The sequence below is a fragment of the Gallinula chloropus genome (assembly GCF_964237585.1).
Source record: "Gallinula chloropus genome assembly, chromosome: 4".
Taxonomy (NCBI): Eukaryota; Metazoa; Chordata; class Aves; order Gruiformes; family Rallidae; genus Gallinula; species Gallinula chloropus.
Window position 1 is genome coordinate 21,266,919 of NC_140088.1, and position 14,970 is coordinate 21,281,888.

General features: G+C 39.6%; 1 protein-coding gene across 1 annotated transcript in view; it reads left to right on the forward strand.

Moving 5' to 3' along the window:
• TSPAN4 (tetraspanin 4) overlaps positions 1 to 14,970 on the forward strand; it is a gene marked incomplete at both ends in the record, with an annotated part of 195,318 nt that overhangs the window by 137,985 nt on the left and 42,363 nt on the right. Inside the window, one exon of the mRNA XM_084262685.1 lies at positions 5,252 to 5,326. Coding sequence (XP_084118811.1) covers positions 5,252 to 5,326 — 75 coding nt within the window. The remainder of the gene's footprint in view (positions 1 to 5,251; positions 5,327 to 14,970) is intronic.

The following is a 14,970-nucleotide window of genomic DNA, read 5'->3' on the forward strand; positions in this document are numbered from 1 at the left end:
TTCTTCTGTTCTGTCCTTGTTCAGTTCCTTGGAAAAGAAAATCAAAGAAAATTTTAAAAAACGAAGTGAGCCTGTGGTGTTCCTACTACCTATTAATGTATCAGATCAAAATGCCTTTGGGGAATTATGTTAAGTCAAACTGCTTGCGAGAACTAGTGATACATTAAACACTTTTCCTTTCAAAAGTGGAAGAAAGTTTCTTTTTTTTCTTTTTCCTTTCTTTTTTTTTTGAGTGCTAATAAAATCTGCACTATATCACTTTTTATTGTGGAAGTCATGTGCCAATATGTAATAAAAAAGCTATTTTGGGAAACCTTTTAAAATGCTTGGGGATGATATTTTTATTGCTGTGCTTAGAAAACCAGAGCCAACATTAGCAAGCATTGGTACCTGAAAGCAGATACAGGACCCCTATAAAGTACAGGTGCTTCTCTAGTACCTGGAGTTCTGATTTTAACTTTTCATAGGCAGCTTCATTTTTTCCAAAGTGTGGGATGTTCAGTAACTTTGGCAATAATCTATAGCATTCAGGGCATCAACAGTTTCAGCCCTGTTGGTGCTTGACTTTTTGCATCAACATTTATTGATACATCTGTTTTAATTAGGTTAGGCGTGGGGTTGCTACACTTCTGCAGGGAAGATATAAGACTTTTACAGTGCAAACCATAATATTGAAGAATCTCCACTCAGTCTAGTAGATGTTATTTCAATATAAATAATAGAATTTAGGATAAGAACACAGGAAAATTATAAAACAAATTTAAGGAGTGTTCTTAATATTCAGGCATCTTGGTAAAGTGTGGCTGCTGTAAAAGAACTTTGAATGTTTAGACCTAAAGCACAGTATCACAATCCACAATTATCAAAGCCTCCTTTTAGGTCCAAGGCAAATTACCTACTCCTCCTGATCTGAACAGGCAGAGATCATTCAAATGTTGGGAAAGCCTCCACTTTAATATGCCACTTTGTCTTAAATCAGAATAAAAAGATAAATGTGATAATTGGGTCAGGATGGAGTTAACTTCTTCTGTAGCAGCGGATGGAATGCTGTGTTTGGGTGTTAAAATGGAAAAAACTTCTGTGGGGTTATTTCAGGTGTAATTTATGAAAACCTGTGCAGTAGATACCTCTCCAGTGAACCTCTAGTAGGTTGCATCCCACTATCTGGCAAGTAGGGTGGTAAAGGATCTCTCTGTACAAGGTCAGATTGATCTTGTTTTTTATTGAGTTTTACATGAATGCTTTGTTCTGGGACTGTTGTTTCTCCATGCATAAATCTTTATTACACCAACAGCCTGCAGCCCCAGTGAACCAAAGCAAAACTCATTTTTATTCTTCTCTGTATTTATTACCACAGTGAGAGAACTCATTTGAAAAGGAGCTATGAGAGTTTCCAGCAGGTGTGGTAGGGGTTTAAGTGCTGTGAGCCTTCAGCCTTATGTTTCTCCCTTTTAAATTTGAATGGGATATGCCAAGCTGGTTCTGACTGGGCATCATTCACCTTGAGGTGATATTGAGCATGGAACTGAAAATGAACTTTTGTTGGAAGGTGCTATGGGAATAGAAGAGCAGGTTGTGCATGCATCCATGTATGCACTGTTGTCCAGTGGGTCAGAGGATGTACAGACCATGCTTTGCAGCCAGCCCAGTGTGCAGGCCATATTTTGCAGCCAGCTCAGTCTGGACCCATGATTTTTATTTTCTGACATATTGTTTTGGGTTCAGGTAGGGTTATTCTTTAAAGGGGGTTGACAAATGCACTGACATGTAAGTGCTTGTACCTTTTACTGGGTGGTGAATTTGAAGCTTCCACCTTAAGGTTGCACTTACCTAATGTACCTTGCAGTAAAAGGTACAGTGTGTGTCTCTACTGTCAGTGAACAATTTAATTACTAATGCACGTTAGTTATCTGTGATGTAACAGTGTACTTTTTGTCAATTAATGCAAATAGTAAGAAAGATAAAACTAGAGGTTTTATATAAAAATATATACATTTCTATAGAGAAAGGCATAATCCTACTTGTCTATGTTTTGATTTTCTGAAGAGTGTACATTAATTTTGGTTCACTGCATGGCTTCCAAAATCTTTAGTGCATGAAACCAAATTCTCACCAGTAATAGCTTAGAGGAACCTCTGAGTCTGCATAGGAAAAGAATTAGACATGATGTATGACTGTCACTGAGAGGACTTTTATGTTAAGATTTCATAAATTTTGAGTGCTTGACTTCACATGTTTAGCATGTTTTACAAAAGCAACGTCATACCTATTTCTCTATTATGAACTGCAAAAGACAGGAGCACCTCCATGGTTTCACCAGAAGATCCACCCCACACAGTTCTACTGGATGCAGCAGCACAGCTGGAAACAGCAGCTGCCTGCTCCAGAACTAAGATGTGGAGGGGGGTTAGCAGAGTTTTATGACTTAGCGTTGCATGGGAAAACACTCTTGAGTTGTGAAATTTCCCTAAATTTTGTTGCTAATTAAGATATACTTTTAATTACTGATTCTGGTATTGAGAATTAAAGACAATTACACACTTGAGAAAAACCCTCTTACTTCCCTCCAGACACTTTTTCTCCAGCCTTGCCAGCCTCTAGTCCACTCCCTGTATATTGTGCTCAGGCAGGGGGGTCAGTGTAGCGTGCTTTGCTTTCACTGCCACTCTTCGCATCTTGTTCTTTTTTAGCAACAGCTCCAGTGTGGAGTCTTCCTCTCAAAGGCATAATCCCTCCTGGGTATACACATATGCAGGTGTTCTCTGCCGCTGTGCAAGCCTTGTCTTCTTCTCTGCTGTCTCCTGCCCTGGTTGACTACTGCCAGTACATCCAGTTTCTCTGAACTATTAGCCAAATCAAATCCTAAACCAAAGCATTCCCCATCTGCTGTTCAAAACGTTCTGCCTCAGGTACCCCTGCAAAGTTATTCCCCAGCTTCATCTGTACCTTCATCTGTACCGTCTCCTTGCTGGTGTGTGTGGCGAAGAGAGGAAGCGTTTTCTTGTGGGCACAGGAAAAACATGTCCCTGAACTTTACTTGGATTCCTTGCCATACCTGCTGTTCCAGGTCATGTCCTGTGAGGCAGGATGGGAGGCCATCTGCTCTGAGGGTACATCAGAAAGGCACTACAGGTGTATGGGCACCACCAGAATGGGGAAGATACTCTGTGTGATTGTTATCGAGTTGTTTGGTCACATGTGAGCTGTGGGAAGCATGTGAGTAATCTTTCTGTGGTTGTAGACTTTGAGGTTTTGGCTGCTGAGTCCTCTCATCTCTGCTGGATGTGCAAAAGGCAGTTTTTTGAAGGCTAATAACTTTTCCACAAAAAATCCACTTGCAGCTGGGCAAGACAAAAGGCACGTGACTGAAATGGAGCCACACTTTCTTTCAGGTCCCTGCTCTAAACACTGGTGTGTGAGAGGATTTCAAATTAAAGCCACCAGAAACTCAACCTAGGCAGAATAATGTACTTTACCCTGCTTCATTCTTAGAAACATATGAAGTGCTATTTTCTAAGTTCTTCCAAAACCTTTTACCATTTACCATATATAAGCATAGACAATTAAGGTTTGGCAAAGTTATAAGCTGACGAAGTTGGGGTCCTGTGGCAGGAAATGCTGGTCACTATTCATAATGGGTATGAGTCCTTCCTTTGTTCTAGAAATTGCCTGATGTAATCCAGGCTATGCCAGTGAATTTCAGAGGCAGACGGTGGTGTTCACATGCACATTTTGGGAAAGCCGTGCTTTATGAATGAGCAAAGAAGTACCCCACAGCCAAATAAAATATAGCAGAGAGTCTGGGCATCTCTGCAAAGAGGGAAATGCTTTTTCCTGTTTCAATTAGTGCTAAGCAGCAGGCTGAACTCGTAGATGTAAAAAATAAGCAAGCTGCACCTAGACTGGTTTGCAAAGCCATACAGAAGGTCAGCGTTGGATGGTAATGACATGGAAATCAGCTTGGATTGCAAGCATGAATGACTTCTGTGATTCAAAACTGGGCAGTAATAGCATCCAGTATTAGGGTCAGGCAGGTGTGAAGATAGTGACGAAGATTTGAAAATAAACTTTAATTTAAGACTTGCAGGGCAAAATGCAATGAGTTCTGTAGTAATTGTACTAGTGAAGAAAGGTATTTTCCCCTTCTTGATCTTTTGCCCTCCATTCAATCACAGAAATCCATAGGTTCAAAGGTTTAGTTTTGACTTACCAGCCAGTGAAGAAGCTCTGATAAGGCTTTGTAGCTATTGAACTTTCATAGATTTGCAGCCTGGTGGTTGCAGCTAACGAGATAGTAACTGGTTTTTTTCTCTTGGGAATGGAATTTCAATTAAGGTACTGTTGCTCAGAATTCCAGCCATGCAGGCTGCTAAGTGTATGGAGTTTGTAATATAGGGAGCAGGACCTTGGCCTGAGCTGCAGACCTGTGCTGCAGACCTGTCCAGCATCTTAACAAAAAGCAGGGGATATGTTTTTTCAGAAGTGTTTGGCATTGCCAACAGTTCCTCTCAGTCGATTAGAGCTGAGGGCTTTAGAGAATGTCCCTGAAATGCTTCTGTTTAAACTTTTTATCCACTCCTTTGAGCTTTTGACTACGGGGTTTCAGACAGTTCTGTGGCGTATGAGGGCCAAAGGAGATGCTTTTATGTCTTCAATACAAATCAGCCCCTTTCAGTTGAAACCAGTGGATGATTTGTGTAGCCACCAAAACTGCTTGTAAAGCTGACTTGGTATGCAAGCTTTTTGGTGTGCATTTCATTTTTCCCACAATTCCCCTTGAAAGGGACTATGACTTTATAGTTTATGGACCTAGCTACCTTCTCTTGCAATGGGAAGTCTGAGCTGTGGATTTTGCTGGTACATTGTTAATTGCAAAGACCCGATGGGGGAAAAAAAAAGGGAACCTAATCTGGGAGGAGTCCTTAAGAGTTACTGTCAAGTAGAGTGCTAGGCTTCTGGGGGGACAGATTACTGTGGGATTTTGTGTGTTCTACAGTGATATCAACAAGCCATACTTATGCCCAGATACTGTGTTGTCCTTACTAGTCCTTTACCTGCTTTTTCAGTTGCTACATGTTGTGTGCCTTCCGTTCTGCTGTAACATAGTAGCTCTGCATCTCCCTGCCTTGACTCCCACTCCCCATTCTGCATGATCTGCTGAATGTACTTATTGTGCATCCAGAAAAAGCTGAAATAGATGTTGATGGGTTTTGCTTTTTGTTTTTTCCCCTATCCCTTCTTCTCTTGACAGTTTTTTATCATGCTGTTAATTATATTTCTGTTGGAGCTCACTGTTGTGATTCTGTTCTTCGTCTACACTGACAAGGTAAGTCAGATTCTTCATTTTTCTTTCCTCTTCAGCAAATTTTTATGCCCCTTTTGCCTATAAATAAATCATGAAGCATTTGGCTTGGTATGCACATCATGCTTCTGTCTTCCTTGAGACACCCCTCTCAGAAGGAGCTCGCTCAGAATGCATAAACAGCCTTGCAGGACAGGACTCTTGTGTGCTCATGTGTACAGCTCAAGGTCACAGATATTGCCAAGTGTATCTGCCATTTAAAAAACCCAAAGCAATAAACACCAAAAGCCCCCACAAAAAACCATAGAAGCCAATGAGCCTTGCTTGGAAAATGTAGGAAGACACAGCAATCAGAATGAATGGGATTTTAAAAAAATATGTTTACAGTTTAAAATCCACATTATTATTGTTACAAAGAAGGTGGCCTTAGCACAGGCAAAGGCACACAATTCATGATATTTCCAAGTTGCTCTTTGCAGCACATGTGTACTTGGATTCCAGTGAAAAGCCAAGGTAAATGTATAAAAATTTAATAAACAAAGCTTTTATTTGTGGTTTCAAATTTTACTTATGCTTGACCTTTGTTTCTGTGCTTACATGATATTTCTGTTGTAAGGGTAAAGTTGCATATCTGAATTATCTTTAGCCTTAAAATATTTTTTTCATAAAAATAAATCTTACATGAATAAACCAAAACCAAGGGCATAACTGTAACCTGCCTATTCAGTCAGAACTGTCAAACAAAGTCTCTTGCAACTGAAGACTAAGGAAGCTTGAAAATCACAGGGTAGGTGGCAAATTTTGCCATGATTTAACACTCATGTTGTACATTACCAATAAACAACTTCTTCTGGAGTGGAAAGTATAGGAAAATATAAATAAAGAATAAAAATAGCAAATAAAAAGAGAATAAAATTAACTACACAAAATATCAAAATAAAACTAAGGTTAACAGTAGACCTAGCTATAGTCAGTATGTTTAGCAATAACCTGGATGAGGAGTGGATAAGATGTCCACATTATTTTATAGAAAGGCTCCAAATTAATGAATGAACACTGTGAGTGATTGTGAGGTGCACTTGTGAAGGGCTGTAAAAAACCATGCTGTTGAATGGCATGCTGCTGTAGCTGGAACATGGAATTAACTTGCAAGGTAATTAAAGTAGAAGGGGCGATTTGAAATTACTTGTATGCATTATTGGATTCTGAATTACTTGTAACCTCTTGGGAGAAAGATCTACACGTCATACATGACAGCTTAATAAAGGCATCTACTTAATATGCAGTGGCCCTCCAAACCCCAAATGCAGCACTTGGCTGTATTTAGAAAGGGGACTCCGTTAGAAAATATTCGCACCTCATTTATAAACTGACGGATTCGCCTCACTCCGAACTTAACTTTGAGTTTTGGTTGCAGACATGAAAACCAAACAGAAAACTGTTTGGGTACAGTGCTGGGAAGGTGGGAGAGAGCAGTCGTGAAGAGGGATTATGGAGGCTGTCCTGATTCAGTCCGGGAAAGGAATGAGATCCTCTGCTTAAGAGATCTTAAGAAGTGAAATGATAGCGGTTTCTACAGTAATGACATACAAAAGACCTGCCCTGAACATAGAAAAAAATACTTGAAAAACTTGAGGAGTAGTTATGGAAGATAAATGTTTCTTATGCTCCACATCATGATCTTGTAGAATTCCCTGTGGTTGAGGGTGATAGTTCGATAAGTGTGTAGGTAAGGAGCAAAGAAAAAAACCAATGCATATTTTGATTCGTAAAGCAATCAGCACTGTTAATGTTGACAGGTGTGTCACAGAGAATGTTGGTCCTCACTCTTCAGAGGTAAGAGTCATGACAAAGTGTCCGGAAGGATTCCCTCCCTCCTTCAGCCTGTTGGTTTGCAGTGGAATTTATTTGCTCTTAATAAGGAGAGCAGGAAATTTAACTTTCCTCTGAGTCACGTGCTGTAGGTTGATGCAGGAGGTACACTGCAGTTGTCTGTAAGATCAAAACAGAGCCTGAAATATGGGCTGTAGTTCAAGAGCAGTTTTACTAAGTAAAGAAATTGTTGTAGTCGGGGTATTGCGAATGATCAAATTTAGAGGCTCTTAATGTTCCTGTATGACTTTAAATCCATGGTCTTACACTGAGGAAATCAATAGTTTGTCTCTGTGTTACACTTACAGTCATGCCTACAGAATAAATAAAGCAGCAGCAGCCTAAAACTAGTATTTTTGTACAGCATGCTTGGAATTTGTACACTGGCTTCCCTCATGTGAAGGACAGTATTGCCTACGTCCTGGTATGGACACGTACACAATCCAGACAAATCCACCGCAGTCATGGCTAATGGAGTCCCTTGAGAAATAAGTGAAGGGGCAATCTATACTAACTCTTGCACATCAGAGGAAAGAAACATTAATTTTGTGTGCAAAAGCAGAAAATTACTTTGCAGATTAAGACTTTGAGGGCATCTCTATCGTTCATATACATGTTTGTGTGTGTATATCTGTGTGTATGTGTGTATACATGTATTTCTAAAAATCAGGGTTTTTAAGTACCAGCTAGCCTTCTGTTAATGAGGAGTGTATGTACGTGTAAAATTCTTCTAAGGATAAAATGGGGGTCAATCATTACTTTCTGTTTCTGGCTTGAGAAGAGGGTAAGTAATAGATTCACTTGCAGCTTTCATTTATTCTAACTTAATTCAGTGGAAGGACTTTGGAATGGATACTGTGTCCCTTGCTACAAAGTTTAATCAATCCTCTCCTCTTTCTGGGAAGCAGGGCACTGTTACTGCCCTGTTTCACTGGAGAGGCAAGAGCTGAGAGTTGCCTGAGACTCTGCAGGCAGCTGGAGCTGATTCTAAATTTAGAGCTCGTAGTGCTTTGGCTGACAGCAAGAGATTTGAGAGGCTGAATCGTGCAGATGGCAGGGCTGGGTATTGCAGCTGACTTATTAGCACTTGTCCAGTGAATGATGTCCATTTTATTCCTTCTGCTGTAGAGTGGACACAGTAGCAAGCTGGTGCTTGCACTGCAATATCAGCAACAGGGTGGGCATACATCCATGTGCTGGTGAACACAATGCATGGTCTCCTAAGCTCTGAAGCTCCCAAGCTGCTCTATCTGTTGCTGGGACTGTTGCTTTAATAGTGTGTTAATTATTAAAAAGCATCAAGACAAAAGTTCTTTACAGCCATTCACAGGTAGGTGTTTGGCACAGTGCTTTTTTTTCTTTTGCTGTGGAAGAGCATGCAGCTGTGGAGGTCGACAGGACCAGCTGCTGGGACTCAAGGCAGTTTAGACTGACCCATTCTCATTCATCAGCTTGGGAGAAGCCCCAAAATTGCCTCTGCCTCTTGTTCTAGTCGCTTGCATCAGCCTCTCTGAGCTTTTAAGCAGCCAACTTGCTCACGTGCTCTAGAGTGTCATCTTCACTTTTCTTGATGGAGAAATGTTTGTCTTGATCTCATGACATAAATGCTGCTCTGGATTTCCCTACTCTTTCTCTGAACTGGCTATGCAGTATGATGTTGTGAAGAGAGAGGGGCATGGAGAAGCTCAGAAATCCATGGTATAGGAAAGAAAAAGGTGTGATGCCTTGCTTCTTGGAGCTGCACTGTTGATCTCTTTAGCAGGGCTCAAACCTTGTTCACTACTACTCCAATTGTCCTGGCTGGTTACATTGCAAAAGAAGAAACCCTGGAGTTCTGCAGAAATGAAATGTGGGCTGTGGGAATAGTATGGGGAAATATGTTCCTATGGGATGGTTGGCAGCAAAAACACACAGCACTTTTATTTTGTCCTGACTGTTCCCAAAGCAGCAGAGTGACTGATTCTTAGGCTGTCTTCAGCTCAAAGTGGGTACCTGAGGGACTTGGCAGCTAATATTGGTACTTGTGCATGTTCATATGGAAGTTCCTAAAATGTAGCTTGTCATTTTTTTGAGGGCAGAAATACCAACCCAAGAGATGTGGGTACTGAGTGGAGTGTGATTATGAGAACTAAAGCAGGTTGTTATCACTCTGAGAGAATTATTTTTTCAGGTTAAATTTATGCCACCATGTGAAGCAGTCCAAACTCCAGTGAGATTGCTGGAGTCATGTGAATGGCCACCCATTTACAATTTGAATATTGTCTTTAATATGTTTATTTTTATTCCATTAATACAGAGTAGCGTTTGATGGTTTTATAAGTTTATCATTTCTGTGTGAGGCTCTATGTGTATTTGTAGAGATCCATGGAGTGCTTGGGGTTAACCTTCATTTTATTGTGATAGACAGAAAGCAGCAGGCCCTATCCTGTCAGAGGCTGGATGCTCCTTATAATTCTCAGCACCAGATTGGACCCTGTTAAAAGATAAATTATGCTAATAAAATGCACAGTCTTCTAGCAGTTCTAACTTCTGTAATCCTTTTGGGTTTAGCATCTGTATTTATTTTTACTGTGAAGATTCTCCTGGAGGCACAGAAAAAAATTGCCATGTTTACTTTTTTGCAGCTGTAATACATGATTTTTTTTAGTAGGTTTGTTTGTTCAGATGTCTATATATTTTCTGATTTACGCGTAGAGCTCTGGTGCCACTATTTAATGCTCACAAACAGAAGAACATAACTAACCCACCGTAATGTGGGCTTTTTCTTTTCTTTTTGAAATGTCAGACTGAGTAGCATAAGCCAGATTAAGGAACAAAAGCACTGGAGGATCGCTGGCTATGATATTTGATTATGGGAGCAGTTACTGCTATTGGCAACTCAAAGTTAAGACCAGAATTTTCAATAAAGATTAGGCCATTAACTCACTTGGGGTCCCCGTGAAAATTACAGCCTAAATTCCATGCCTGCTTAGCTGTGTTGGAAATGGCCCACAGAATGGTAGAAGATTGAAAAATAATAGCTGCTTCTGTTTTTCATGAGATGTGTAAAAATGCTGTTGTTTTCTGTTCCACAGTAAATTGTAATGAGTTCCTTTTAGCTTTTACTGCTAGCTTATAAAAAGAAATACGGTCTGTGGGTTGATACATTTCTTACTTTGTTTCTCAAAACATTTTACAAATTACTGTAATTCCTGATTGATATTTTGCCTGGTCCCATACAGATTATAGACAGCAGACTGGAATGTAGTGGGTATGATTTCAAGTATAGCTCAGTCCTCACAACCTCTTTCACGTTTGGCTTTAAAGACAGAGTGGAAGCCCTGAATCTCTTCCACCTTCTGCACTCATGAGCTCACAGAAATGACTTGATGCTGCCGAGCCACTTGCCAGTATGAGGAAGGTATTCCCAAACTGAAGAAATTGTACTTACAGAAGGTTTAGTTCAAACCTACTGCAGGAGCTGTTCACATTGAGCTTCTGTCCAGAGAGATTTAAATATTTCCGTGTTTCTCTTTGACAGAGCTTCAATGGAGCAGGATGTCTGCTTAGGTACCAAAGTGCCTTGTGTTCCTGGTTTGCCTTTGCACGCAGGGCTGTCTAAGGCATGCAGACAGAAGATGTTAATCTTTTTGAAAATGGAGAAATGAAGGCCAAAGTGAAGGGGCAGGGTCATGCAAATTCTATGCAGTTTGTACATGTTCTTAAGTTATTGGAAAACAACAGGCTTTGGAAAGTCCTGCAAAACTGGCAGGGTGGTCACTCTGCAGCACTCTTCAGTCAGATGGCCTGCCTTTTCTACCAGCCTTGCTTTACCACCATTTGACTTTGCCTACACTGTCCTATTGTCATATATTTCAAAACTTTTTACTATTGAAACTTTTGAGTGGTGGTAGAAATATTGGGTGCCTGTGTCCTTCTTTGCCACAGTGAACATAGACCTTCCTGTTGCTATGCAAGGCTGGGAGAATTTCAGAACAAGTCTGGTGTATAGCTTCTGCGTTCTCAAGAGTGCAAAGCCATTTTTAACTCCATTATTTCTGTGGAGCTGTGCTGAAGTAACATAACGTGCTTCAGCACATGCAAGTCCTGGTATTTATATGCAATTGTTTCTGAGCACCCTGTGTGTTAATGCTTTATTTTTGAGGTGGAGTTCCATTTGTGTTGGTTTTAAAAGATCTCTCCACCCACTGAGCAGTTCCTGGCCTGTAGCATGACTCTGGCAGTGTTCTGGAGTTAGGGCTCTGTGTAAATGCTGACGTGGCTCTAAGCTGCTTCTCAGAGAAACAGAAGTAGATTGCAGGCGGATGTGGAGGGAAGGTATAGATTGTCTCCTGGATTGTGTTGCATTGCAATTACTGCACTGTGAGGCTGATGCATCAGCCCTGGTCAAGTATTTTATTTCTCTAATGCAAAATAATGTTACATAAATGGTGATATAAAACAAGAAAAGACAGAAGTGTCTCTGTGGTTTATTTTACTTGGTAATAAGCTTAATTTTAACTAGTTTATTAGCATTTCAGTTCTGGTGACATACAATAGGGAGTTGCAGAAATTTCATCAAAAGAATTTAATTATAACCAATTCGTTTTGGCTTCTTTTCAGCAAAGCATTCAGGCATGTGCTTAAATCTGTCTCTATTCAGCAGATAACTTAAGTGCACGCTTAAACCCATGTGAATGACTTAATCATATACTGAAGTCTTGTCTTCGCTGATACACACCTTTTGTGCCTTGCCTTTAAAAGGCTGGGGAAATGCTAATGACAGTGAGAAAATCTTGAGATTGTAAAGATGCATCACATCTTTCACTCCATAGGGAATTTAGTGAAAAATAATGAATGTTTGCTTTAAGGCATTGCTGGTTATCTTTTTCTGTTTGTTCTGAACAGCTTTCCATTTAGTATCTTGAACTCCAACACATCACTGTAACCTTTTTCTAGGCAGGAGGAGGTGAGGGGGTTGGAATTTATTTGTCTGTGTGGCTGGAAAAAAAATACACCAAAGGAAATCCCAGTAGTTTCACTAATTCATTTGTCAAAGGAGAATTTCATTGAAAGCGCATCTACAAAAAGCTATTCACAGTCTTGTTGAAGGATAGCACAGTATTGATGAAAAGAATTAAGTGCATGCTCAGAAATAGGTGTTATTCAGGAACGATAACTGCAGATGAAATACATTAGGGCTCCCCATTGGGACCTCTTGATCAATGCTTGATCAAGGCCTAATTGATTCCTTGAATAAAGTGTTAGCGGGGAAATGGGGGCAGGGCAAATAAAATCAAACTTTCTGAAATCAAGCTCCATGCCTAACACAGATACTCTTTGCAAAGATTAGGTGATGCAGTAGCCTCTCAGCTCTTTGTGCCACTTTCCATTTGGCTGACAAATCTTTCTATTTTGGTTGAAATCAGAAATGAAGATGAATGATGTCTTATCATAGTCAATATGGATTTTTGTTCATATTGCAATGAGTACAGTATTTTTCATGTTGTCCTGCTGCATAGTTTGGAATAGTTCTTTGTCTCAGGAGAAATCCAGTTCCGACCTCCAACCTGCCTGACTGGGAGATTAATTCCCAGATCTGTAGAGATGAATTGAACACAGCTGCTGCTGCTGCCATTATGCCTGGCTTAAAGCCAGCCAGATCTGTTGTTTTATTTCTTGACATCACTAAATTCATTTGAGGTTCTCTGATAAATATTTGGCAATGTATCAGTTAGCCTACAACAGAAAGAGATGTATCTGGGTTTCCTTCTTGCTAGTTTGTAATCCCTAATTAGAGGTTAATTTATAATCTGAAGGGGACATCAGAGTATATCTTTGTTCTGGGAGCACTCTTATGATGATGATTTGTCTCCTGTGCCTCTATCTCAAGCTTCAGAATTCATATTAGACAAAATATGAGTGGTCCAGGTCTGCAGACAATCTCTCCAGAGGAAAACTCTTGAATACAGTTATGGTGGCTAGTAAATGCATTGCACAACTGTGTGAGTTTTTGTCCAGGCATCTTAAAGCATGTTATAAGTTCAGGTCTGCTTTTGCTGTCTGGGAGAAGTCTTGTTGAAGGCTAAATCTGGAAGGTGCCATGTCTCCTGAGAAATATTTAGTGTTTTAATGTCTGAATGAATGTAATGGGGCCTTACTATTCCAGAGAGCAAGTTTTTGCATGACTCATCTGCAGTGAAATGAGAAACCCTTTCAATATTTTGGTGGATCGGGAACTGAATTTATGATGATATTCAGTGCTGGTAGAACTCAAGTGAGTGGTACTGGTTTACGTATGCCTGATCAACACTAGTTTTAGCTGGTGACTGACTCCCAGTTTTGCAATTGTTCTAACTGCTGGTACACATTTTACACAATTTTACTTGAAAAAGGGAAGAATACCAGAGAGAAAAAAGGATGTTTCAGAAAGGCGATAAATAATTAAGGCAGCTTTCGTCATTTAAGTACAGGCAGCATCAAACGTAGAGGAATGACTGAGGTAGTGTATTGAACCAGACAGCACATTTTTTATTCATTTTACAAACATTTTTGATGTGTCAAAATGTATTTCAGACAACATTAGAAAATGACAGTAAACTAAATGTTTAACATTTTTTACATATACAAAAAGAGAAGGGAAGATGACTTTTTGTGTTATCAGGCTGTAAGCAGGCCAATAGTGTGCAGTCCTTGTCTTGGATTTACCTGCTGTCATTGAAGAATAATGTGGTGAGTAGACCTCTTTATTAGGTGTAATTTGCAGCTGAAGTTTTTTCAACTCCTTCCTTTTATTTAACTCACTAATGATATATAGAGAACAATTCTTAGTTGAAATGAGGAATCTTGTTGATCAGCAACTCTAAATCCAAACATTCGGGGTTCTTTTGGAGTGGATTGTGTTGACTTTAAGGCCACAAATCACATTCAGGTGCTTTTTATTAACCAAATTCCATGATATGTACAAGGCCACAACTCTATAGTGTAGCTTCTTATTGGAAATACCACTGCACAGCAAGATGGTGGTGAATTTTCAGCTGAAAATTGGGAGTTGGGTCCTTGCTGTGAAGGAGGTTCAGCAGGTGTTCTAGACACTGGTGATATTTTGAAATACATTCCCAAACTTAGAAAACTAACATAATCAATGGTGATTGCTAATCAATGCTAATCAATACCTACTTGCTGTTTTGCTACCTGTGCCATCTTTAATTCAGACTAATTATCTTTAATTATATGGGAACTTGGACTCCCTGAATCATTTTACAAATGAACACTAAAATCAATGATTGACTCAACAATAGGAAATAACTGAGCTGGAAGAAAGAGATTTTGTGTAAAGGGATACATCTGAACAAGAAGAAGAGGGAGAACTTTATTTTACAATTTCTGACTGCACACAATTCCTATGGGACACTTTCAGTGCCTCTGATAATTTCAATCATGGTCGTGTAACACGATTTTGCTACGATGTCATATTGTTAGCAGTGAACGAGGCATTTACAAAGGTTGTTTTAACTATGACACAATCTTAATTCATTTTGTTGTACTGCAGTTATTTTGTGTACCCTCTTCTATGCCTTTAATTTGCAGCAGAGGCATCCTTGAGAACAGAGAATTTTCGTATAGGTTCAGTTATTTCTTGTTAAAACCCATGAATCTACTTACAACTGCTCCTAACTGTCCTTGATAGGATTTCTTAATGATTTTTTTCTGTGATATATTATTGAATTATTATACAAAAATGTATGCTTTGATTTCCTTGCTTTCTCCATTTTGCACTTGCTGTAAAGCAAGAATGTTGTTGCTCTGCAAGACTT